This window comes from Eschrichtius robustus, chromosome 19 (genome assembly GCF_028021215.1).
Source record: "Eschrichtius robustus isolate mEscRob2 chromosome 19, mEscRob2.pri, whole genome shotgun sequence".
NCBI classification, from domain to species: domain Eukaryota; kingdom Metazoa; phylum Chordata; class Mammalia; order Artiodactyla; family Eschrichtiidae; genus Eschrichtius; species Eschrichtius robustus.
In genome coordinates, this window is record NC_090842.1 from 68,687,343 (window position 1) to 68,711,440 (window position 24,098).

The following is a 24,098-nucleotide window of genomic DNA, read 5'->3' on the forward strand; positions in this document are numbered from 1 at the left end:
TGGAATGTTATATATTCCATTTTCTGAAAACCTTAAAAAGAAACAGGAGGGGTGGGATGAGTTGGGAGATTGTGATTGACATATACACACTACTGATACTATGTATAAAATAGATAACTAATGAGAACCTACTGTATAGCACAGGGAACTCTACTCAGTGCTCTGTGGTGACCTAAACGGGAAGGAAATCTAAAGATGGGATATATGTATATGTATAACTGATTCACTTTGCTGTACAGCAGAAACTAACACAACACTGTAAAGCAACTATACTCCAATAAAAACTAATTAAAAAAAAAAGCAGAAACAATGCAAACCCACATTTTGAAAAACCCAGTCCCTTCATTTGCACTGAAAACATGAAAAATTGTGGATCTTATGTATAGTTACAGCTGACAGGTAGTGTGTCCTCTTATGTTTAATACTACTATCATCCTTATGAGGTAGAAACCATTGTTATCCCTATTTTACAGTGAAGGAATTGAGGCTCAGGGAGGTTCAGTCTTTAAGCAGAGTCACACAGCTGATAATAGTGACACTGAGGTCAGAGAAACAGCATAGACCATCAGGCTGAGACCATTTTGCGCCAGGGCAGGCCAGAGGTGATAGTCTAGCCCAGTCTGTAGACTCCTAACGTGGTTGCCCATTTCTCAGGACCTCCCTCTTCCCACAGGTTCCCATGGCATTTGCAGAAATGCTTATGGACCTGTACAGGTGAATGGAGGATGTGCCAGACCTTCAACCACCCCAGTTATCACCCTGATGGTTCTGCCACTCCCATATGAAGAATGCTGGTGTCCTGAGATTGTTCACCCATCCTTCTCCCTTCCTTGGGTCTGAAGTCCCTGTGGTTTCACCAAGGCCTAGGGTCTTGAACTCAGTCCCAGATTATATGGAGCTGTTCCCATTTCCAACAACTGATGGAGTAAGATGTGGAAGGATGTCGTGGGCACAGGATCCAGAATGTCCAGACGACTGGAGGTGAGACTGAGCTGGAATATTCAGGGAACTGCAAGTTTGTTACATGTGATAGGATTATGGGTGGGGGGAGTGAGTGGAGGGTAGGGGCACACAGTTATCAGGTCTCAATTACAACCTGAGGTTTTGGGCCTCTAATCCGAGGGAAGTAGGAGCTAGGGAAGGTTTGAAGCAGAGGAGCCAGGTATTTGACCCAGATTGTAACCGGCTGTGTCTAGCCACGGGAGATACTGTGTGGGAGGGAAGGTAGAGGTAGAGTGACCTGGGGGAAGTGACTGTGGTGGACGTTGGTGGTCGCTGGACAAGAGTCACTGCCGTGGAGGTAGCAGAGCGGTTGCCTTCTGTTTGTGTTCTGAACAGACCTGCCCACATTGAGTGATGTGGAGAGTGTAGGACTGGGAGATGAGATGGAAGGGGGAGTCAGAGGTGACCCCAAGTTTCTGGCTTTCTCTGGAAAGATGTGTTCTGGACACAGTGATCAGTGGAAATAAGGAGAGAGAGTCACTGGTGCCACTGGACCTTGTATCTCTTCCACACTTGGGAAGTGGGGGTGGAGGTTGAGGAGGGAATGGACGTGTGGGGGGAAAGAGTAAAGATCCTGGAGAAATGAGCTGTGCATTGATTGAACCATCCCCATTTTGGTGGGGACTTGTGGTTTTTACAGACGTGGCCATACATTTCTCTCAGGAGGAGTGGGGGCTCCTTGATGAGGCTCAGAGACGCCTGTACCACCATGTGATGCTGGAGAACTTTGTGCTTCTCTCATGACTAGGTAAGGCCCTCATAACCCTCCCCCCACACCAGTGTCCTGGGCTGGGCTGTTTTTTCCAACCAAACCATGGGTAGTCCTTCCTTCCTTGGTTTCCTAGCATATGTGTGTGGGAGCCATTCCCAGGCTGTGTGCACCGTACTGCCTTTCCCCAAGCAGCCCCATCCCGTGTTGCTCTGAAACCTTGCCTGTCCCTGGTCAAGTTACTCTGTTCAGATGCATGGAGGCCTTCCCCCTTCTTGCTGACGTTTTGGGGGGCCTGCCTGTGGCAGAAATACATGCTTACTACTTGTAGAGACCACTGACTCTGCGAGACCCTCCTCTGTAGTTCTTGCGATTTTTGAATGGGGGCCGTCGTGTGTCGGCTCGCTCTGGGGGCATGCTGTCCACTCCCTTTCCCTGTGTTTCACCTGGGTTGGTCTGTGCCAGGTCCCATAGAAGTGCTCACCATGAGGCAGAGGGAGGGGCCTGGGTGTCTTGACAGGGTGGACATTACTCCATCAGTGCCAACAAGAGGTGGCTCTGGAGCTTAGGAGCTGGGAGAGGGTGTGTTGTCAAAGCTGGCTTCAAATCACACTGGAAGCCAGGCCTTTGTCCACCACTGGGTGATGCCAGGGACAGTGGTCACACTTCATTTCTACATTTTCTTTCCCACTGTCATTTCTAATCTTCCAGTCCTCGGCTCCCCTGACTTTTGTAGTCTCCACCTCCTATTTGTTCCTTTGCCGTGCTGTCAACATTTGACCCACACTTAAGCTATTTTGACATTTGCACATATCTTTTTTATCTAAGTTACAAGTTCCTGTATTTTTTTTATTGAAGTATAATTGATTTACAATGTTGTGTTCATTTCTACTGTACAGCAAAGTGATTCAGTTATACATAGATATACATTCTTTTATTTTTTAATATTCTTTTCCATTATGGTTTATCACAGGATATTGAATATAGTCCCCTGTACTATACAGTAGGACCTTGTTGTTTATCCATCCTATGTATAGTAGCTTACATCTGCTAACCCCAACCTCCCACTCCATCCCTCCTCCAACGCCCTCCCCTTGGCAACCAACAGCCTGTTTTCTATGTCCATGAGTCTGTTTCATAGATATGTTCATTTGTGTCATATTTTAGATTCCATACATAAGTGAAATCATATGGTATTTGTCTTTCTCTTTCCGACTTACTTCACTTAGTATGATAATCTATAGTTGCATGCGTGTTGCTGCAAATGGTATTATTTCGTTCTTTTTTACAGTTGAGCAGTATTCTATTGTATATATGTAGCACATCTTCTTTATACATTCATCTGGCGATGGACATTTAGGTTGCTTCTATGTCCTGGCTATTGTGAATAGTGCTGCTGTGAACATACGGGTGCATGTATCTTTTTGAATTAGAGTTTTATCTGGATATATGCCCAGGAGTGGGATTGCAGGATCATATGGTACTTCTGTTTTTAGTTTTCTGAGGAAGCTCCATAGTATTTTCCAGTGGCAGCACCAACTAACATTCCCACCAACAGTGTAGGAGGGTTCCCTTTTCTCCACACCCTCTCCAGCATTTGTTATTTGTAGAGTTTTTAATGAATGGCCATTCTATTTGCACATATCTTTAAACAGTCCTTGGATACCAACTACTGTGTCACAATCAGACATCTCTGGCTCTGGACACAACCTTCTACCCAGTACTCACTTCTCACCAGCAGCCATGGCCTTGTGGAAAGCCATTTTCAGAGGAGTGAGCTGGGGACCCTTCTCCTCCCTGCACTGTACCCCTTCCTTGTGTCCTTACCTACTGTCAGGGCTCTCCCATCATCTGAGCTTCCCAGGCGCAGCTCTGCACAGCAGGCCTTCTCACTGGCTCTGGCCCCTGTTGCTTATCAGCAGTCCTATGGATTTATTCGTGGGTGTGGGTGACACACATTTGTGGTGGGGCTGCTCCTCCCACCAGTGTCAACGTGCTTCACCAGCATTTCTCTGGTTTCAGGTTGTTGGCATGGAGCCCAGGATGAGGAGCCATCTTCAGAGCGAGGTGTTTCTATAGAAGTGTCACTGGCCAGGACGCCAAAGCCAGGTCCCTCCATCTGGAACGCCCAGCCCTGTGAGACGTGCAGCTCACTCTTGAAAGACATTTTGTCCCTGGCTGAGCAGGATGGAATGCACCCTGGGCAAGGACTATACACTTGTGAGGCAAAGCTTTGCCAGCACCAAAACGTCACATTAGAGAGAAACTTTCCAGAAAGGACAAGGGGAGGCCTTCATTTGTGAAAAACTGCACTGTCCACATGACACAGAGGACCTTCACATGCAGGGAAGGTGGGAAGGACTTCCCAGCCAGCACAGGCCCTCTCCAGCACCGGCCTCCTCATGGTGCGGGAAAGCCACATGGGGACATTGCAGATGGAGAGGCCTTTCAAAATGGGCAAAGTGATTACAAGTGCACTCAGTGTGGGAAAGCCTTCAGCCATAAACATACACTTGTTGACCATGAGAAGATCTACACTGGAGAAAAGCTTTATGAGAATAGGGAATGTGGGAAGGCCTTTCTTAGAAAGTCCCACCATGAGCAGCATCAGAAAGTCAACACTGAGCCTGGGCTTTATGAGCACTCCGAATGTGGAGTATTCTTTACAGAAATATCTGGCCTCAGTGACCACCAGAGAATTCACACAAGGCCAAGGCCTTTTGAGTGCAGCCTTCCTTAGACTGTCCCAACTCGTTGGTCACCAGAAAATCCACACTGAAGAAAGACCTTACGGTTGTAGTGAGTGTGGAAAATTCTTTAGGAACTGTTCCACACTCGTTAGACACCAGAGAGTTCACACTGGAGAAAGGCCTTTTGAGTGCACTGAATGCGGAGAGCCTTCACCTGCAAACATAGGCTTGTTGAGTACCAGAAAATCCACAGTGGTGAAAAGACTTGAGTGTAGAGCATGTGGGAAAGCTTTCAGCCACAAAGACAAAGTTGTTGAGCACCAGAAAATCCACACTGGAGAAAGGCCTTACGAGTGCAGCGAATGTGGGAAATTCTTTATGGACAGCTCCTCACTCATTATTCATTAGAGAATTCACACTGGACAAAGACCTTATGAATACGGCAAATGTGGAAAAAAATTTTTTTTAATTAATTAATTTATTTTTGGCTGCGTTGGGTCTTCGTTGCTGCACGCGGGCTTTCTCTAGTTGCGGGGAGCGGGGGCTACTCTTCGTTGTGGTGCACGGGCTTCTCATTGTGGTGTCTTCTTTTGTTGCCAAGCACGGGCTCTAGGGCGCGCGGGCTTCAATAGTTGCGGCGCACGGGCTCAGTAGTTGTGGCTCGTGGGCTCTAGAGCTCAAGCTCAGTAGTTGTGGCACACAGGCTTAGTTGTTCCACAGCATGTGGCATCTTCCTGGAACAGGGCTCGAACCCGTGTCCCCTGCATTGGCAGGTGGATTTTTAACCACTGCGCCACAAGGGAAGCCCCAAATGTGGAAAATTCTTTAGGTACCACTTCACCCTTATTAGACATCAGAGAAATCATACTGGAGAAAGGCCTTATGAGTGCATCGATGTAGGAAATCCTTTTGTTGCAGCTCCACACTCATTGGACAAATCCCACTGGAGAAAGGCCTTATTAGTGCAGCTAATGAGGGAAATTTTTGTAGTAAAACTCCAGAGTCAGTACACACTAGCGAGTTCACGTTGATGTGAGGCCATATAAGAACAGCGAATAAGGGAACATCTTCACATACAACTCTGGTCTTGTTAAACACTGTTGAATTTACACTGGAGAAATGCCTTCTGAGTGCAGTGGATGTTGGAAAGTATATAGCCAAAACTTCCATTCATTTGGCTCCAAAAAGTTCACACCAGAGAAAGAACTTATGAAGGAAGCAAATGGGGAAAGGACTTCAGCCGAAAGTCTGCTCTGATTGGCACTGTGAAGTACATATTATGTACTTCTGGGGTTCTTTTTTTCCTTCTTATTGTGTTAAAATACACACACATAAAACTTGCCATCTCTTAAGTATTTTAGTGTGCCGTTCAGTACTGTGAGGTACATTCACACTGTTGTGCAACCTAATCTCCAGAGCTCCTTTTGTTTTGCAAAAATGAAACCCTGTACCCATTAAATAACAACTCCTACTCCTCTCCTTCTCCAGCCCCTGGCAACCACTGTTCTCTTCTCTATCTCCTTGAATTTGAGTGCCCTAGCTGCCTCATGTAAGAAGAATCATACAGTTTTTATATTTTTGTGAAGACTTCATTTACCAGAATTTCACATTTCATGTATCACGTGTCCTGTTTCAGCAGTCCCTTCCTTTTTAAGGCTGAGTTATACTTCATTGTATGCATATACCACATCTTTATCCATTCATCTGGTGATGAAGACTTCCCTTGTTTCGACATTTTAGCTGTTGTAAAGAGTGCAGCTGTGAGAACGACTGCACAAATATCTCCTTGAGATCCTGTTTTCAGTTATTTTCAGTGTATAGCCAGAAGTGGAATTCCTGGATCATATGGTCAATTTTTTTTTTTTTTAATTTTTGGCTGCATTGGGTCTTCATTGCTGCACGCGGCCTTTCTCTAGTTGTGGAGTGCGGCCTTCTCATTGCAGTGGCTTCTCGTTGCGGAGCACCAGCTCTAGGCGCATGGGCTTCAGTAGTTGTGGCTTGCAGGCTCAGCAGTTGTGGCTCACGGGCTGTAGAGCACAGGCTCAGTAGTTGTGGCACACAGGCTTAGTTGCTCCATGGCATGTGGGATCTTGAGGACCAGGGCTCGAATCCGTGTCCCCTGCATTGGCAGGCAGATTCTTAACCACTGCACCACCAGGGAAGTCCCCAATCTATTTTTAATATTTTGAACTGTTTCCTTTATTGGCTGTACCATTTTATGCTCTCATCAAAGGTCCACAGAGTTCCAGTATCTCCACATCCTCATCGACATAATTTTATTTTCCGTTTCATGTTTAATAGTAGCTATCCTAATGGATGTGAGGTAATATCTCACTGTAGTTTTGTTTATTTTAGTTTACTTTTTCTTTTTTATGGCTGCATCGGGTCTTAGTTGCGGCATGCGGGCTCTTTGTTATGGCACATGGGCTTCTCTAGTTGTGGCATGCAGATTTTCTCTTCTCTAGTTGTGGCCCGTGGGCTTCTCTCTAGGTGTGGTGTGCAGGTTTTCTGTTCTTTAGTTGTGGCCCGTGGGCTCCAGAGCGTGTGGGCTCTATAGTTGTGCATGCAGGCTCCAGAGCGTGTGGGCTCTGTAGTTTGCAGCATGCAGGCTCTCTAGTTGAGGAGCGCGAGCTCAGTAGTTGTGGTGCGTGGGCTTAGTTGCCCTTTGGCATGTGGGATCTTAGTTCCCCAACTAGGGATCGAACCCGCATCCCCTGCATTGCAAGGTGGATTCTTTACCATTGGACCACCAGGGAAGTCCCCTCACTGTAGTTTTGTTTAGCATTTCCCTAATGATTAATGATCATGTCTTCTTGGCCATTTGTGTATATTCTTTGTAAAAATCTCTATGTTTACCCCTTTAAAATTTTTCTTATTGGTGAGTTGTAGCAGTTCTTTATATGATCTGGATACTGACCACTTATCAAATATATGATTTGCAAATGCTCTTCTTCCATTCAGTAGCTTGCCGTTTCACTCTGTTGATTGTGTCCTTTGCACAGAAGTTTGTACCTTTATTTTTGCTTTTGTTTCCTATGCTTTTCATGTCAATGCCAAGAAGTTATAAATCCAATGTCATGAAGCTTTTCCCCTATGTCTTCATCTAAGAGTTTTTGAGTTTACATCGTACTGTCAGGTCTTTGTTCATTTTGAGCTCATTTTTGGGTGTGGTGTAAGGTAAGGGTCCAACTTCATTCATTTGAATGCAGATATCCACTGTAATTTGTTGGAGAGACTGTCCTCCTCCCAATTCCTCCTTGAATTGTGTTGGCACTCTTGTTGATTATTTGATCAAATATACTGGCTTCCAGTTCTGGGCACTCTGTTCTGTTTCATTGGCCTAAAGTTTTGTGTTTATGGCAGTACCAGTGTTTTGTTTTTGTTTTTTTAAATTTTTATTAGCATATAGTTGATTTACAATGTTGTATTAGTTTCAGGTGTACAGCAAAGTGAATCAGTTATTCGTATACATATATCCACTCTTTTTTAGATTCTTTTCCCATATAGACCATTACAGAGTATTGAGTAGAGTTCCCTGTGCTAGACAGTAGCTCCTTATTAGTTATCTTTCAGTTTTGAGTCCCCGGCTTGATGTTAGTCGTTTCTTCTTTTGGAGCAGCAGCTGATTAAGACCACAACCAATCACTGTCTGTATCAGGCACTCACACTCTGGACACCATCCCTTATGTCCCAGGGCCAGGATACCAGGCAACTGGAGACAGCCTGTATGCCCCTGACCCAATGAAATTATTCCAGCTAGGTCATCCATGGGGAGCCTGGGAAACCTAGGTAGCCCCAGAGCACTTGCTACGTATAGGGTGCTCCCTACAGCTCCAGGTTACTTACTGTGTCCCTGTATAACCCGTTGTGTGCCCCGCCTGATGCTCTTGTCTCATCCTAAGCCCTAGGTAACAATTCTGCTTTTTATCTACCCAAGTGTCATCAAGAACATTTAAATCTTACAAAACAACTACAAACCCAGAAGAGTGTTAAGAATGCAGTGAATGTTGAAAGTTAGTCAGCTATTAGCCTAAACTCAAACAGCACTGGTAAATTTAAATCGGAGAAACATCTTCGGAGTGCAGGCAACATGCTGTTTCCTTGTTCTACGTAATTGCAGAGCGACATTTTGGAGATTACTTTATGAAAGAGAACTCAGCCATAAATTGAACTTCATGCATCCAGACATCCCAGGAAGATTCTCTTAAGTACCAAGTATATTGGAAGCTTTCATGATAACACCTTGCACTTCCGGACCTGCCTGGAGTCCTTGCCAGAAATAAGTTGTTACCAGTATCTGTTACGTTAGCCTTCCCTCCTCTGCCACACGGCAGGGTGCCGGAGTGTGTCTGAATCATCCTTACAGTGCTCGGGGGGGCAGGAAGCTACACTTTCTCCCTTCATCTGGAGGACTCACCCGTCTCTTGACTTTTGGGGTATCTCATTCCCTTCCCACTGATTGTTTTGGGTGGGATATTACCCAGTTCTGGACAAGAGGACTCCAGCTGGCTTCTGCAGGCAGCTTGTGGAGATTTCCCTTCTTCGTGAGTATATTTATTGACTTGTAATGGTTGGGTTGATTTTTCCACCCTCAGAGTCACCCGACCCAGGACTATAAGCAGAGCTTAGAAGGGTTTGAATTCCGCTCTATCCCCAGAATCAAAGCTCTCAGACACCATGTCCCATGACTCCAAGATTCAACCCTTCTCTCACTCATGAACTCAGGATACCTTTCTGCCATAGCAGCAGAATTGTTTCACTGCATGCACCTGCTTTCACATATGTGTACCATACTTAATGACGAGCTCCTTCCCTGCTCAAGGGCAGGACCCATATCTCTGTCATCCATGTCATCCCGCTACTCAGAACACAGTGCTTGGTGGGTGGAGCAGCAAGGCCACAGCCGGCCCCTCTGAGTGACCACAGATATGAAGACAAGGCAGAGAAAACTGGATGGTGAGAGAATGAACCCTAGTGGGTCCTTCACCCACTGGGATGCATCTCATACGTCTTGCAGTTTGGGGCCCAGGTCCCTTTATGGGCCACCTTGTCCCAAGGAGCTCCCAGTTATGGAAAGAATAACCCTCTGCTTTGAACCAATAATTGTTTCCTGAGAGTGGATTCTCCGACTCTCATGGATACCAGGGCTCAGATTCATGTACAGCTACAGCTACAACCCAGACAATCATCTTGAGAGGAGATATAAGAGGGTAGTGTCTTCAAAATGCAACTTACTTTCCTACAGAATACAGGAACCACACAAACTATTCCCAAAACATTACAAATTTAGCGGAAAAAATGATTTTTTTTTCTGAGAGCTGTGTGTGCAATAACAATATTGGATAAAACACCACGTAAAGGGTTCGTGTCCACCTTGGCAACACAAAAGTATTTATTTGATCATATAAAAGGCTCCAAGGAGGGCTCAACTGGACAGTACTTTTTTTAAAACCAAAGGTCATATTGATTATTTCATGCAGCTTTGAAATTAGCCCCAAAGACAGTCCCAAAGGAGGAATTTCAACACACCCTGACTGATAAGAGCATCCTGAGAATAAGACCACAGTAGTAACTGTGAAACCCATACGTGGCTACCTGTATGCATCCTGGTTTGCCTGTTAAAGTTCCAGTCACTTTACAATGCTTCACAGAAACTTTTTTCCCCCTGCAAAAAGCACTACTTTTTCCATTTGGCCCAAGGCTTGGCGAGGGCTCCAGGGTGGTTAACAAGCTGCCCAGTGGCTTCAGAGAGAGGCTTCAGGGAGAAGCCCTGACCCCAGAGGGGCTCCTCACAGGCCGCTGGGCTCCAGGGGCTCCTAGTGGTGCTTGAGGCTGAGCCTTTGGAAGAGACACTCGCCCAGCCCAGCCTGGGGGCTGGGCAGTCTGCAGAGGTTGGTCAGGTGGTCGCCCATCTTCTTGATGAGTTTCACCTGCTCTTCCAGGAAGTGGTTCCAGGAAGTCCAGAGGCGGAGTCTGCGCGGGGAGAATCCAGGGCCTGCGGATCCACAGGGCCTGGTGTGGGTTCTTCTCCGTCAGCCGGGAGGCATCCATGGCGTCCTGGGCTTTACCCACTGCTCCTGGGACGGCTTCGGCACGTCCTGGAAGCGGGCGCGGCCACTGCGCTGCTTTTGCCTTTTCCGTTGAGCTCGGGCCCTCCGGCTTCTCCTCGGCCAGTTCGCCAAACGATGTCTCACGCCCTCGCGAGCTGCTGCGTCGTGGTCGAAAGAGAAGCGCAGAGACGGGTAGGTGTGGGAGAGCGGCAGATGCGCGTTACCAGGCGGGTGACGGCGGCCTCCACCTGGCGGAGTAATTGTGACGAATCTGGGAGCTCATGCTTGGTCGGCAGTACGGAGCTAAGCTCAGAAAATGGTGTGGGCTGGTCCCGGAGGCCGAGGAGAGCTGAGTGGGTGGTTCCAAGGTTGTGACTGGAAAAAAGCTTGGAGGGTGGTCAGAGTCTGGAGGAAGGGGCGTCCCTGGGTCTGTTCTGTCCAAATGCTGTTGAAGTGAGAGACAGATCTGCCGGACGGCCAAGAAACTTTTATAAAATTAAGCAATGAGCTTTCTTTCCCATGTTTGTTTTTCTTAATTTAACTTAGCTATGTGTTTTATTGTCTTTGCTATAGTTGCAGTTCAGCACATAGAAAATTAGAAACGCCCATCTACTCAGAAGTAAAGGCTTAAAGAACACCAGGAAGAGGAAAGACTTAGGACTCACCTGGGATGGCCACACAGCTACGTGATCATCCTCACCCCTCTGGGTAAAACACAAACCTCCCAAACAATGGCTAACAATCCAGGGAAATAATTCCTCCCTTCCCCCAAACCATCCTTGATCCGCTGTCCCTGAAACTTCCTCAACGCATACTGACCCTCCAGTAGAGACCATAACCTCCCCCAACTGTCCCCTTCAGACCGTGAGTCCCGGGCCTTGTTAGCAGGCATTTTGGATATAGTTTTCTGCTACCGGGGCTTGGGCTGATTGCTTCCATCACGTGACCTTTAGTGTTTACATTCGGTTTTCAAACGTGTGAGACTGCAGGTTGTGGCAAGATGAGCACCCGGCTCCTGTTCTGGCTGCCATCAGCACATCATCAAGCCTGCAGGGATGGTGCTAGGATGGGGAAGAGCAGGGGTTATCTCCCAGCCAGGTTGAGACCACCTGTCACACTCGGTCCATGTGCATGATTGTGTGATCCTGTGTGTATATCCACACACTAGGCTTTTGGGCCTCCCTATCCCATACTTGTCTCACAAGTCTCCCTGGAGCATTTGTGCATTTGTGTCCTCATACCTGGTGTGGTAGTTCAGCACCTCTCTGTATTCCCACAAGCCTCTGATGTGTGTCACATACACTGGTTGTGTGTCTCATGACTATCACATGTCTTTTCTGTTGTGGACGTGGTGTGATGCATGTGTGTGCGTAGGCTTGTTGAGGGGTGTCAGCATGCAGACCTCATCACAGTGTCCCCAGGATGCCTGTGCATGGGCCTTCAAGTTGTGCTGAGGTGTATCATTATTGTTACCGGACTCAGTGGGTCCTTCCATTGGGGTGCATAGCCAGTGAACACACCAAGTACTTTCAGTTAAAGCAGAAGCATTTATTACTTGTGACAAGTAAGGAGACAGGGAGATAGCTCTCAAAGCACTGGACTGAAGTATTAAGCCTGGGGGGCATGCATATTCAAGAAAGGGCTGGCATGGAAAAGGTTACTGTAGGTTGCCAAAATCTGCAAGCAAGCAGGCACTGGGTTGCTTGCTCACAGTGTGTTATCTTGTTCACTGGGATTCACCGTAACCTTTTCGGAATGTTGGGTATTTGGAGCTTTCTGCCATGAATGTCCTCCAATCTCTTTTCTTAGAGCATTTCCGTTAGCAAACTTCTAATTCTGAATTCTTTCTCTGTCCCTTTGAGACGTACATAAAGCTTTCGAAAAGCTAAATAATCCTCTTGTCAGTTTTACAACCGTGTAAAAATGTGCTCCCGGGATTTTAATTTATGGAGGTGACTGAGTGAGGACAGGAGAGGCTACTGCCATTGAAAGTTCCCCAAGGAAACGACAGGCACAGCAGGCCATGTAAGGCCACATGAAGCCTGTCACATGCAGGTGTCAGGAAGCAGAGAGGAACTGGGGCTGTGCCTTCATGACCACAGTGGCGGGAAGAACTAGGTAGTGACCTCCACTAGTGGGCAGGAAGCAAAAACACACATGCTATAGCTGGGAATTTGTAACCCGTGGCCATGAGACCCGCTCGGAAGTGGGCCGGGACGGAACGAGGTCGGGCATCCGGGCGGCCGGCAGTGCGCCCTCGCCGGCCAGCGATCCGGATCCGTCCCGCTAATGTTCCCGCCAGTTGTCGGGCGCCATCTGGCGGTCACGTTTATATCGTCCCTTCCCGTCCGGAGCTCGGGCGACGTCTGCAGGGGATGGGATTCGGCCGCGATGCCCGAGGCAGAGTTCCGGGAGGCCGGCGGGGCTGGCGGGATCGTCCGGGTCTTGCCGGGCGGGCGCGCTTCCTGCTCTCTCCGGAGGTTGTACCTGCAGATTCATAGGGAAGAGGCTGGGGCCCATCCGACCGCCGAGGGGAGCGGGAGGGGGGGGGTCTCCCGGGTCCGGAGGTGGGAACCGGGCCGGGTGGGGAGGCTCGAGGAGGGCGTGAGCCGTTCGGCCGCGGGCTCGCGTGGTACGCTCTGCAGAGGTTCCTCCGCGGGGTTTTCCAAGGTCCTGAGCCAGAGGCCGGACGGACCAGCTCTGCCCGCGGGCGAACCAGGAGGGCAAGCCGTGCCGCCTCTGCCCCCGGGGTCGGGGGGAGAAGGGGGGGCCGTCAGCAGGTTCTGTCATTTTCTTCACAAGGGAATTAGTGATGCAGCCCTGGTCTCCAGCTCTGAAGGGCTTCCCCACTCCTCAAGAGGTAAACATTTCTTCCATCACAGCCAAGGAGTTTTTTTGTTTTTTTTTTAAAAAAGGTCTGGAGCCCCACCTCTTTGGAAAGAAAACATCAAGGAAGATGGTGCCTCCGTCTCCCAGTTGCTGCGGTAGGCGTCGGGTCCTACGTTTCCGGTCATAAAGACACAGATGGGAAGTTCTAGGACTGCTTTGGATAAAGGTGAAGAGCTCCAGCAGAGCATCACTCGAATTCCCAGGCACATTTAGGATAAACTAACAAATGGGGCAGTCAAGTCCTCTCACCTGAAGGCAAGTGAGTGTTCATCTTGGCGCTTGCGTTGAATGGGCTCTAACTGCTTGGTGTATCATGAATGGGTGCGATTTCTGTCTTTACAATGTCTTTAGTGGGTTGTCTGTGACGTGCATCACAGTTTAGTTTTGTGCTCGTAGAACAAAGTATGTTTTTTCTCTACTTTGTGGAGAAGGTCTTGTTTTATTATCTCCCCAACATTGGTCACCGTGTCAAACAGTATCAGATCCAATACAGGTGAAACTGAGAAACGTGGCAAATCCTAAAACACCGCCTATTGCAAAAAGGAAGAGTATTTTCTAGTATCAATTCTGTAGGCTAAAGGGGGGATTAATTACAAATGGCAGGAGAAAACTTTTGGTTTCAGAAGTGTAACCCTGTGCCAATGTTTTTCAAACCCTGCACTTAAAATGCATTTTATTTTTAAGTTGATTATACTTAAAGCTTTTTAAAAAGCACAATTACGTTCTGGAATGCGGAAGGACCACCTTCAGGTTGAATAAATTGCTATCCACACTTGCAGAAGTCAGAGAAGCTACTGTGAATTAAGGGCTAATGGTCTGTTACAGTGAAAGGATACAGATGAAAAGCAGGAAAGATGGCACAACAGGACAAAGTCACGGAGGGACTACATTGCCAGTTTCCTGTGCCCTGTCACTTAGGTCTCACAGCATCTGTGGGTGACAATATGAAGTGTACTGCTAGCGGGGGACCTCACACAAGACCTGGTGTTATAGAGGGTTTTCTTAATATGTCACACACAAGGGACACCTGTGTGGCTGAACTTATTCTCTAGCTTCTCTGAATGTCAAACTGCTACAGAAGACCCTGAGGCTCCCCTACCCACTGGTATGTCAAATTATTAGTATAAATTAGCTAGCATGGCACAAGGCCCCGGGTAAATAAACACACTCTTATTAGTCCAAATGTTTCAAGGGTTAGAAGTTATCTCCCAAGAGTTGGGCCACTCTGCCAAACGTTTCTTTGGAGTGAATACAGATTGGACAACTCAGGCCTGTGATGTAATCCTTTATACAGGTCAAGTAAAAATACTCAAAACCCGTACTCCTGTTTTAGCACATGTTGGTATTATCTATGTTCTCAACCTTATTTATGGGCATCTGTATAAGGGAAGTAGTAGAAAGGAGTGCTACTGCATGTGTTCCCAAGTCCATATTGGATGACCTTGAAACCGTGCCCCCATAGGGTTAACAGAAGCTGATGACTAACAACTTCTTGAGCTAGAATTATAAAAAAGGAACAATAGCATGTCAAAACCCCTCTGCTTGCGAACTGCCTTAATTGGTTAAGCTCACTTTGGTGGGTTTTTTCCTCCTACTTGCATATGCTCCAAACTTTCTCCCTAGTTGGGCCATGTAGGTTTTCTCTTCTCTAGTTGAGGAGTGGTGGGCTCAGTAGTTGTGGCATGTAGGCTTAGTTGCCCCTCCACATGTGGGATTTTAGTTCCCTGACCAGGGATTGAATCACCCTCATCCCCTACGTTGGAAGGTGGATTCTTTACCACTGGACCAACAGGGAAGCCCCCCACTGTAGATAACACCTCTGACGGGTGGGGTCACTGCAGGAAAGGGGTTTCTTAGGAACTTGGAGTCAGCTCTTGTCCAGCTATGCGTGAAGAACAGAAGCCTGTAATGCAGATACACCTGCACACACTGACTACTGCCTCACCTTTTCTCTCTGATTACCCTTTCCCCCACCTAGGACCACCCTGCCTCTTTGTCCCCTACAGCACCTCACCTCCAGGAAGGTGGTTGTGAGACTTTTTGTCTCCTGGCTTGCTGCCGTGTGAGTGAAATTCCTCTCCTGTAAGCTTTGATATCCCAGTGTTTGGCTTCTTGCACCTCTGGTTCAGTAACATAACCTCCTGTTCACAGTGTGAAACTCCCCACAGTTGGAGTATTCGTATCAGGGAAATTGGCAAACACAACAAGTGGGGGGGGGGGGTTGGGTTTTTTTTTTTTTAAAGTAGGTGTCTAGCTAGACTTACAGTAATGGAAACTATGTTAATAGTGAGGACTACACGTGGGGTACTAAATGTTTATTCCATCCAGCAAAGTCACTGAGAAAAATCAAGTTGCAACACATTTCTTTTTATTGTCTCCACAGTAACTAATAAAAAGACATTTAATCAAAGAAGACATACACCTGGCAAATGAACAGGAATGTTCAACATCCTGAATCACTAGGGAAATGCATCAGACCACAGTGAGGCATGTATCCACACTTTTAAAACAGGTAATATTCAAAACACTAACCATACCAACCCACTACTGGTGAGGAACACAGGAGATGGAAGGTTCCCATACTGTTAGAATGCAAAAGGATACAACCCTATTCATTCATTTTGAAATATGAAACCAGGGGCTTCCGTGGTCCAGGGTAAGACTTCTCTGTACTTCCACTGCAGGGGCCACAGGTTCGATCCCTGGTTGGGGTAGATGCACCAGGGTGTGTGATGTGGCCAAAAAAAAAAAAATTAGAATATGAAACATAAAGACCCCGTGACAGTAAGTCAGAAAGTACAGCATAGCTCCTGAAAAGCTTCCTACAAACCTCATACTCACAGGCAGTCTGCACACTAGGGCTGTTCAGATGTATGGCATTCAACTTCCGTTGATGAGTCGCTCACAGAGCCTATTCAGTATGATGTATTAACTAAGGAGACAGCTCATTTGCTGCTCTCATCTCATTTGAAGGCCTTTCTCCAGTAGGAACTCTGGTGACAGATGAGGTTATATAGACCTTTGGCTGAAAGCTTTCTTACATTTGCTGCACTCATATGGTCTTTTTCTGTGGTGTGACCTGTTTGGTGTTCAGTAAGCTGGGTGCTTTGGCTGAAGAATTCTCCATATTTAGTGCATGCATGTGTTTTTTTTTTGCCAGTGTGACTCTCGTCATAAGGCCTCTCTCCTGTGCGGACTCTCACGCTCTGCAAGCCTATACATCCAGGGGTAGACTTTCCTACATTCATGGCACTTATAGAGACGTTGACCATTGTGAAACACCGCTGTGCAGCCACCATCCTTTTGTGGAGTGACCTGGTGCTGGAGAAGGCTAGAGCTACCAGGGAAATCCTTCCCAGCCTCCTGGCATGTGAAAGAGTTCTTGGATGCATGGACTATGTGGCTCCTCATAAAGGCCTTACCCATGTCTCTTTTAAAGAGTTTCCCTCCACTGTGCTGGTGAAATTTCACACCTGACACACACAGTTTCTGGCCAGGAATTGTTCCCAGGTCTTCAGCTACACACAAACTACTGTCTAAGGCCAGGCAGCACCTCTCCCAGGGATGGGACTTCCAGATGGACAGGTCTGTCTTTGAAGTATTTATTCGTGGCACTTCTACAGAAACATTATGCTCAGAAGTTATCTCCTTGTGCTCTGCTCTGTGCCAACAAACAACCTGAAAGAGAAATGACACAATGATGGGGGGAGTGCACACAGAAAAGTGGTACACAGTCACTGGCTTTGGCAGCAAAACACTGTGGGGCACAGGACATGATCCTGATATAATTTGAACCCCTGATGCCAAATCAATGGAGCCAAGCCCACTTTGAGCCCCTCATGCTGGGACTTGGAGTCATGTCCACTCTGTCATGTACCCAGGGTTCACCTCCCAGCTCCAGATGGACAACAACACGGGACCTAGACAATGCAAGTCCTAAGGGAAAGACAGGACAGGTGAGCAGTCAGTACTAGCCCAGGAAAACAACCAATCCCCAAAAAAACCTCAGGAAAGAAAAACAGTATCACAAAATGAACCAGTGACCATGCTGGATCCCAACAATTCTGGGTACAGTCAGGGCCCAGGAAATATCAGCTGGAAGGGGGCAGAACCTGGAGCACAGAGGTGCATGGGTCTACAGAGTCAATTTAGTAGGGAGTGGCTGAGACTAATGGAACCCACTGAACTAATTCCAAGTCTTATGTCCCAGAAAAACTTCACTGAAAAAACTTCAGAGCTGCTGGTATTGGGGATACTTCTAAAAGGAAGTCATATACACACTCACTCAGCCTTGGCACCAATAACACAGATGAGAGGGAAGCAGTAATAGAGATATGCCCACTGTCTAGCTCTGAAAAAACAGACTTGCCTTTGGAAAAAAGGGGAAAGGCAGAGACCTGCCCAGGATGCTGATAGGTGGGCGGGCCTTACCCAATGACACAACAAGTACAGAGGTCTCCAGGATCACATCAGAGGACAGGAATCTCTGCACCTCATTAAGAAGCTTCCATTCCTCCTGGGAAAAGTACACACCCACGTCCTCAAAGGTCACAGGGCCCTGTGATGATGGGACAGATTTGTACATAAGCAGCCTCTCTCCCCAGGACCCCATAAGTACTTCTAACCCCAGCCCGTACTCACTCTGGGTTCATCATCCACCCCAGCTCCGTGACATAGAGGGCAGTGGGGCCCAATAACTCTTCATGCTTCCCTGATCAGTACGTACAACCCTGAGCAACAACAGGCAGGTGGACAGATAGATACCATCTAATCTGTGAGCCTGGTATGCAGGGCCCTTTCCTCCAAGACAACAGCCTGAGTGTACCCACTATCATGTCTCCCAGACACAAGCAAACTTAGCCCCATCCTTCTCTCTTATACTCCTAGTACTAGGGCCTGGGGCAATTACTTCATACACCTTCCCCACATGCATATTACTCACTGGACCTCCTCATACATTACATGTCTGCCATCATTCTCAGAACAGAAACCTCGTGCTACCATTTTAACTCTGGCCCCCTTGCTCTCTGTCCTTACCAGTTGTTAACAAAGACCTACAAGTCCTAGAGCACTCCCATCTCAATCACATCCTCAAGCATTTGTATTAGCCCCATTACTAAGACAACCTTTCATGTCTCAGTCCACTGGCTGCCAAAACTGGGAATCTGTCCATAAAACCTAGGGTCTACAGACACCAAGTCCACGAAGACACCTGACACCAGTGCAGGGGCCATAAGTAATTCTGCTGAATGTGAAACATTAATGAGTGAACCATTTAATATTTCAGGCAAAGACAAATAAGAGAAAAATAAAGCATGTAAAAGAGACCAGAAAATGTTATAGAGTTGTGCCATAAGGTCATGTGGATACCTTCAGAAAAGGCTGTCCAGAAGTGGGACAAAAAAGTGCAAAGCCTCTCTATCAGAGTCATGCAGCATCCATGAGGCTAGTGTGACTGGAGCCCAGTGAGCCAGGAGAATAAGGGATTGTGTTGGGGAGGAAATGGTTCTTCCTTTTCAAATTTTACTTTGGTTATATTAAAAATTATTTTTTAAAAAAAACTCCACCTTACATAAATCCATAGATTAAATTCTGATTTGGAATTATGCTAACATTATATAATAGGATTCAAGAATATACTTTTTATATTTATCCACCATATTCTTTGATATATCCATTTTTTTTCTTTCCATACCTGTTCAGAGAGACTATCTGTAATTTCCTACTAGCTTCTCCAGGGGTAGAGATCATGAACCACAATTTACTGAATTCACATTGAAAATGACTCTGAAAAAGGGGTTTCTTGCCAGAATCAGAGTAAAAGTGCTTGGGCCTCCAGCAGTTGGGGATAACTGGGCATCATTGCTGACTCTTTAAACTTAAAAGAACTGCAACAAGCTATAGGACTTGATCTCTAGTCCATCTGCATTGTAGAAACACAGAAATACCTTCTTGAGTTCTTAACATCTTGCTAGGGATTCACAAAGCATTATAACTTTTTACACTTACAATGATTCATTTTACCACCCTTAAAACAAGTATTTTAACAAGATATCTTAATCATTTATGATTTTCCACTAAAATAAATATTATTCGGGAACTTCCCTGGTGGTCCAGTGGTTAAAACTCTGCCTTCCAATGCAGGGGATGCAGCTTTGATCCCTGGTCAGGGAACTAAGATCCCACATACCGTGGTGGGGCAACTGAGCCCGTGTGCTTCAACGAAAGATCCTGTGTGCTGCAACTAAGACCTGACACAGCCAAAAATAAATAAAACAATACATAAGCATTATTTGAAGAGTACAATCACATAGAAGATTAAGCAATCTACCTGAAAAAGAAATCAGAGTAATGATAGTAAAGATGATTCAAAATCTCAGAAAAAGAATGGAAACAGATGGAGAAGATACAAGAAATGTTTAAAAGAAAGGTAGAGTTGATGAACAATACAATAACTGAAATGAAAAATACACTAGAGGGATTCAATAGCAGAATAACTAAGGTAGAAGAACGACTAAGTGAGCTGGATGACAGAGTGGTGGAAATAACATTTAATGAACCAACATTTGCATTATAAGGGTCCCAGAAGAAGAGAAAGGGAAAGGGCCTGAGAAATATTTGAGGAGATTACAGCCGAAAACATCCCTAACATGGGAAACACTCACCTGAGTCCAAGAAGTGCAGAGTCCCATACAGGATAAACCCAAGGAGAAACACACCAAAACACATATTAATCAAACTGATACAAATTAAACACAAAGGAAAAATATTAAAAGCAACAAGGGCGACTCCCTCTTGCGAGAGCACCAGAATCACAACTGGCTGCTGGACAATCATCGACAGGAAGACACTGGACTTCACCAAGGGGGATACCCCACGTCCAAGGACAGAGGAGAAGCCACAGTGAAACGGTAGGAGGGGTGCAATCAGAGTACAATCAAATCCCATAACTGCTGGGTGGGTGACTCACAGACTGGTGAACACTTATACCCCAGAAGTCCACCCACTGGAGTGAAGGTTCTGAGCCCCACATCAGGCTTCCCAACCTGGGGGTCCGGCAACGAGAGGAGGAATTGATTGCAGGACTTCGACAGGACTGGGGAAAACAGAGACCCCACTCTTGGAGGGCGCACACGGAATAGTGTGCACATCGGGGCCCAGGGGAAGGAGCAGTGACCCTGGCGGAGACTGAACCAGACCTACCTGCTAGTGTTGGAGGGTCTCCTGCAGAGGCGGGGGCTGGCTCTGTTTCACCGTGGGGACAAGGACACTGGCAGCGGAGGTTCTGGGAAGTACTCCTTGGCATGAGCCCTCCCAGAGTCTGCCATTAGCCCACCAAAGAGCCCAGGTAGGCTCCAGTGTTGGGTTGCCTCAGGCAAAACAACCAACAGGGAGGGAACCCAGCCCCACCCATCAACAGTTAAGTGGATTAAAGTTTTATGGAGCTCTGACCGCCACAGCAACAGTCAGCTCTACCCACCACTAGAACCTCCCATCAAGCCTCTTAGATAGCCTCAACCACCAGAGGGCAGACAGCAGAAGCAAGAAAAACTACAATCCTGCAGCCTGTGGACCAAAAACCACAGTTACAGAAAGACAGACAAGATGAAAAGGCAGAGGGCTATGTACCAGATGAAGGAACACGAAAAAACCCCAGAAAAACAACTAAATGAAGTGGAGCTAGGCAACCTTCCAGAAAAAGAATTCAGAATAATGATAGTGAAGATGATCCAGGACCTCGGAATAAGAATGGAGGCAAAGATCGAGAAGATGCAAGAAATGATTAACAAAGACCTAGAAGAATTAAAGAACAAACAAACAGAGATGACCAATACAATAACTGAAATGAAAACTACACTAGAAGGAATCAATAGCAGAATAACTGAGGCAGAAGAACGGATAAGTGACTTGGAAGACAGAATGGTGGAATTCACTGCTGCGGAACAGACTAAAGAAAAAAGAATGAAAAGAAATGAAAACAGCCTAAGAGACCTCTGGGACAACATTAAACGCAACAACATTCACATTATAGGGGTCCCAGAAGGAGAAGAGAGAGAGAAAGGACCAGAGAAAATATTTGAAGAGATTATAGTCAAAAACTTCCCTAACATGGGAAAGGAAATAGCCACGCAAGTCCAGGAGGCGCAGAGAGTGCCATACAGGGTAAACCCAAGGAGAAACACGCCGAGACACATAGTAATCAAAGTGGCAAAAATTAAAGACAAAGAAAAATTATTGAAAGCAGCAAGGGAAAAACAACAAATAACATACAAGGGAACTCCCATAAGGTTAACAGCTGATTTCTCAGCAGAAACTCTACAAGCCAGAAGGGAGTGGCATGATATACTTAAAGTGATGAAAGGGAAAAACCTACAACCAAGATTACTCTACCCGGCAAGGATCTCATTTAGATTTGATGGAGAAATCAAAAGCTTTACAGACAAGCAAAAGCTAAGAGAATTCAGCACCACCAAACCAGCTCTACAACAAATGCTAAAGGAACTTCTCTAAGTGGGAAACACAAGAGAAGAAAAGGACCGACAAAAACAAGCTCAAAACAATTAAGAAAATGGTCATAGGAACATACATATCGATAATTACCTTAAACGTGAATGGATTAAATGCCCCAACCAAAAGACATAGACTGGCTGAATGGATACAAAAACAAGACCCATATATATGCTGTCTACAAGAGACCCACTTCAGACCTAGGGACACATACAGACTGAAAGAGAGGGGATGGAAAAAGATATTCCATGCAAATGGAAATCAAAAGAAAGCTGGAGTAGCTATACTCATATCAGATAAAATAGACTTTAAAATAAAGAATGTTACAAGAGACAAGGAAGGGCACTACATAATGATCAAGGGATCAATCCAAGAAGAAGATATAACAATTATAAATATATATGCACCCAACATAGGAGCACCTCAATACATAAGGCAACTGCTAACAGCTATAAAAGAGGAAATCGACAGTAACACAATAATAGTAGGGGACTTTAACACCCCACTTACACCAATGGACAGATCATCCAAAATGAAAATAAATAAGGAAACAGAAGCTTTAAATGACACAGACCAGATAGATTTAATTGATATTTATAGGACATTACATCCAAAAACAGCAGATTACACGTTCTTCTCAAGTGCGCACGGAACATTCTCCAGGATAGATCACATCTTGGGTCACAAATCAAGCCTCAGTAAATTTAAGAAAATTGAAATCATATCAAGCATCTTTTCGGACCACAACGCTATGAGATTAGAAAAGAATTACAGGGAAAAAAACGTAAAAAACACAAACACATGGAGGCTAAACAAAACGTTACTAAATAACCAAGAGATCACTGAAGAAATCAAAGAGGAAATCAAAAAATACCTAGAGACAAACGACTATGAAAACACAACAATCCAAAACCTATGGGATGCAGCAAAGGCAGTTCTAAGAGGGAAGTTTATAGCTATACAAGCCTACCTCAAGAAACAAGAAAAATCTCAAATAAACAATCTAACCCTACACCTAAAGGAACTAGAGAAAGAAGAACAAACAAAACCCAAAGTTAGCAGAAGGAAAGAAATCATAAAGATCAGAGCAGAAATAAATGAAATAGAAACAAAGAAAACAATAGCAAAGATCAATAAAACTAAAAGCTGGTTCTTTGAGAAGATAAACAAAATTGATAAGCCACTAGCCAGACTCATCAAGAAAAAGAGGGAGAGGACTCAAATCAATAAAATCAGAAATGAAAAAGGAGAAGTTACAAGAGACACCACAGAAATACAAAGCATCCTAAGAGACTACTACAAGCAACTTTATGTCAATAAAATGGACAACCTGGAAGAAATGGACAAATTCTTAGAAAAGCACAACCTTCCGAGACTCAACCAGGAAGAAATAAAAAATATAAACAGATCAATCACAAGCAGTGAAATTGAGACTGTCATTAAAAATCTTCCAGCAAAAAAAGCCCAGGACCAGATGGCTTCACAGGCAAATTCTATCAAACATATAGAGAAGAGCTAACACCTATCCTTCTCAAACTCTTCCAAAAAATTGCAGAGGAAGGAACACTCCCAAACTCATTCTATGAGGCCACCATCACCCTGATACCAAAACCAGACAAAGACACTACAAAAAAAGAAAATTACAGACCAATATCACTGATGAATATAGATGCAAAAATCCTCAACAAAATACTGGCAAACAGAATCCAACAACACATTAAAAGGATCATACACCACGATCAAGTGGGATTTATCCCAGGGATGCAAGGATTCTTCAATATATGCAAATCAATCAATGTGATACACCATATTAACAAATTGAAGAATAAAAACCATATGATCAACTCAATAGATGCAGAAAAAGCTTTTGACAAAATTCAACACCAATTTATGATAAAAACTCTCCAGAAAGTGGGCATAGAGGGAACCTACCTCAACATAATAAAGGCCATATATGACAAACCCACAGCAAACATCATTCTCAATGGTAAAAAACTGAAAGCATTTCCTCTAAGATCAGGAACGAGACAAGGATGTCCACCCTCACCACTATTATTCAACATAGTTCTGGAAGTCCTAGCCACGGCAATCAGAGAAGAAAAAGAAATAAAAGGAATACAAATTGGAAAAGAAGAAGTAAAACTGTCACTGTTTGCAGATGACATGATACTATACATAGAGAATCCTAAAACTGCCACCAGAAAACTGCTAGAGCTAATTAATGAATATGGTAAAGTTGCAGGACACAAA

At 45.5% G+C, this 24,098-nt stretch overlaps 2 protein-coding genes and 1 long non-coding RNA gene across 7 annotated transcripts in view; 2 read left to right on the forward strand and 1 right to left on the reverse strand.

Annotated features, from left to right (window-relative positions):
* Positions 1–7,252, forward strand: part of ZNF304 (zinc finger protein 304) — a 36,273-nt gene extending 29,021 nt beyond the window's left edge. Inside the window, exons 3-5 of one of the 2 annotated variants that reach the window (XR_011071613.1) lie at positions 674–981; positions 1,643–1,750; positions 3,734–7,252. Coding sequence is in view for 1 of the 2 variants with exons in the window: in XM_068529298.1 (XP_068385399.1) it covers positions 1,643–1,746 (104 nt within the window). In the remaining variant the exon portion in view is untranslated. The remainder of the gene's footprint in view (positions 1–673; positions 982–1,642; positions 1,751–3,733) is intronic. The other variant, XM_068529298.1, reaches the window with a different exon arrangement.
* Positions 7,253–10,480: 3,228 nt separating this feature from the next.
* On the forward strand, positions 10,481–13,593 carry LOC137753907 (uncharacterized). Its single transcript, XR_011071626.1, has 3 exons — positions 10,481–10,643; positions 11,025–11,159; positions 13,367–13,593. It is a non-coding gene; the product is annotated as an uncharacterized lncRNA (long non-coding RNA).
* Positions 13,594–15,699: 2,106 nt separating this feature from the next.
* LOC137753890 (zinc finger protein 773-like) overlaps positions 15,700–24,098 on the reverse strand; it is a 35,656-nt gene continuing 27,257 nt past the window's right edge. The window contains exons 8-9 of one of the 4 annotated variants that reach the window (XR_011071620.1): positions 16,182–17,018; positions 15,700–16,042 (exon numbers count right to left, since the gene is read on the reverse strand). The gene's annotated coding sequence lies outside the window, so the exon portion shown is untranslated. Of the gene's footprint in view, positions 17,019–19,409; positions 19,592–24,098 lie in introns of those variants that run through there. The other 3 variants (XR_011071619.1, XR_011071618.1, XR_011071621.1) reach the window with 3 other exon arrangements.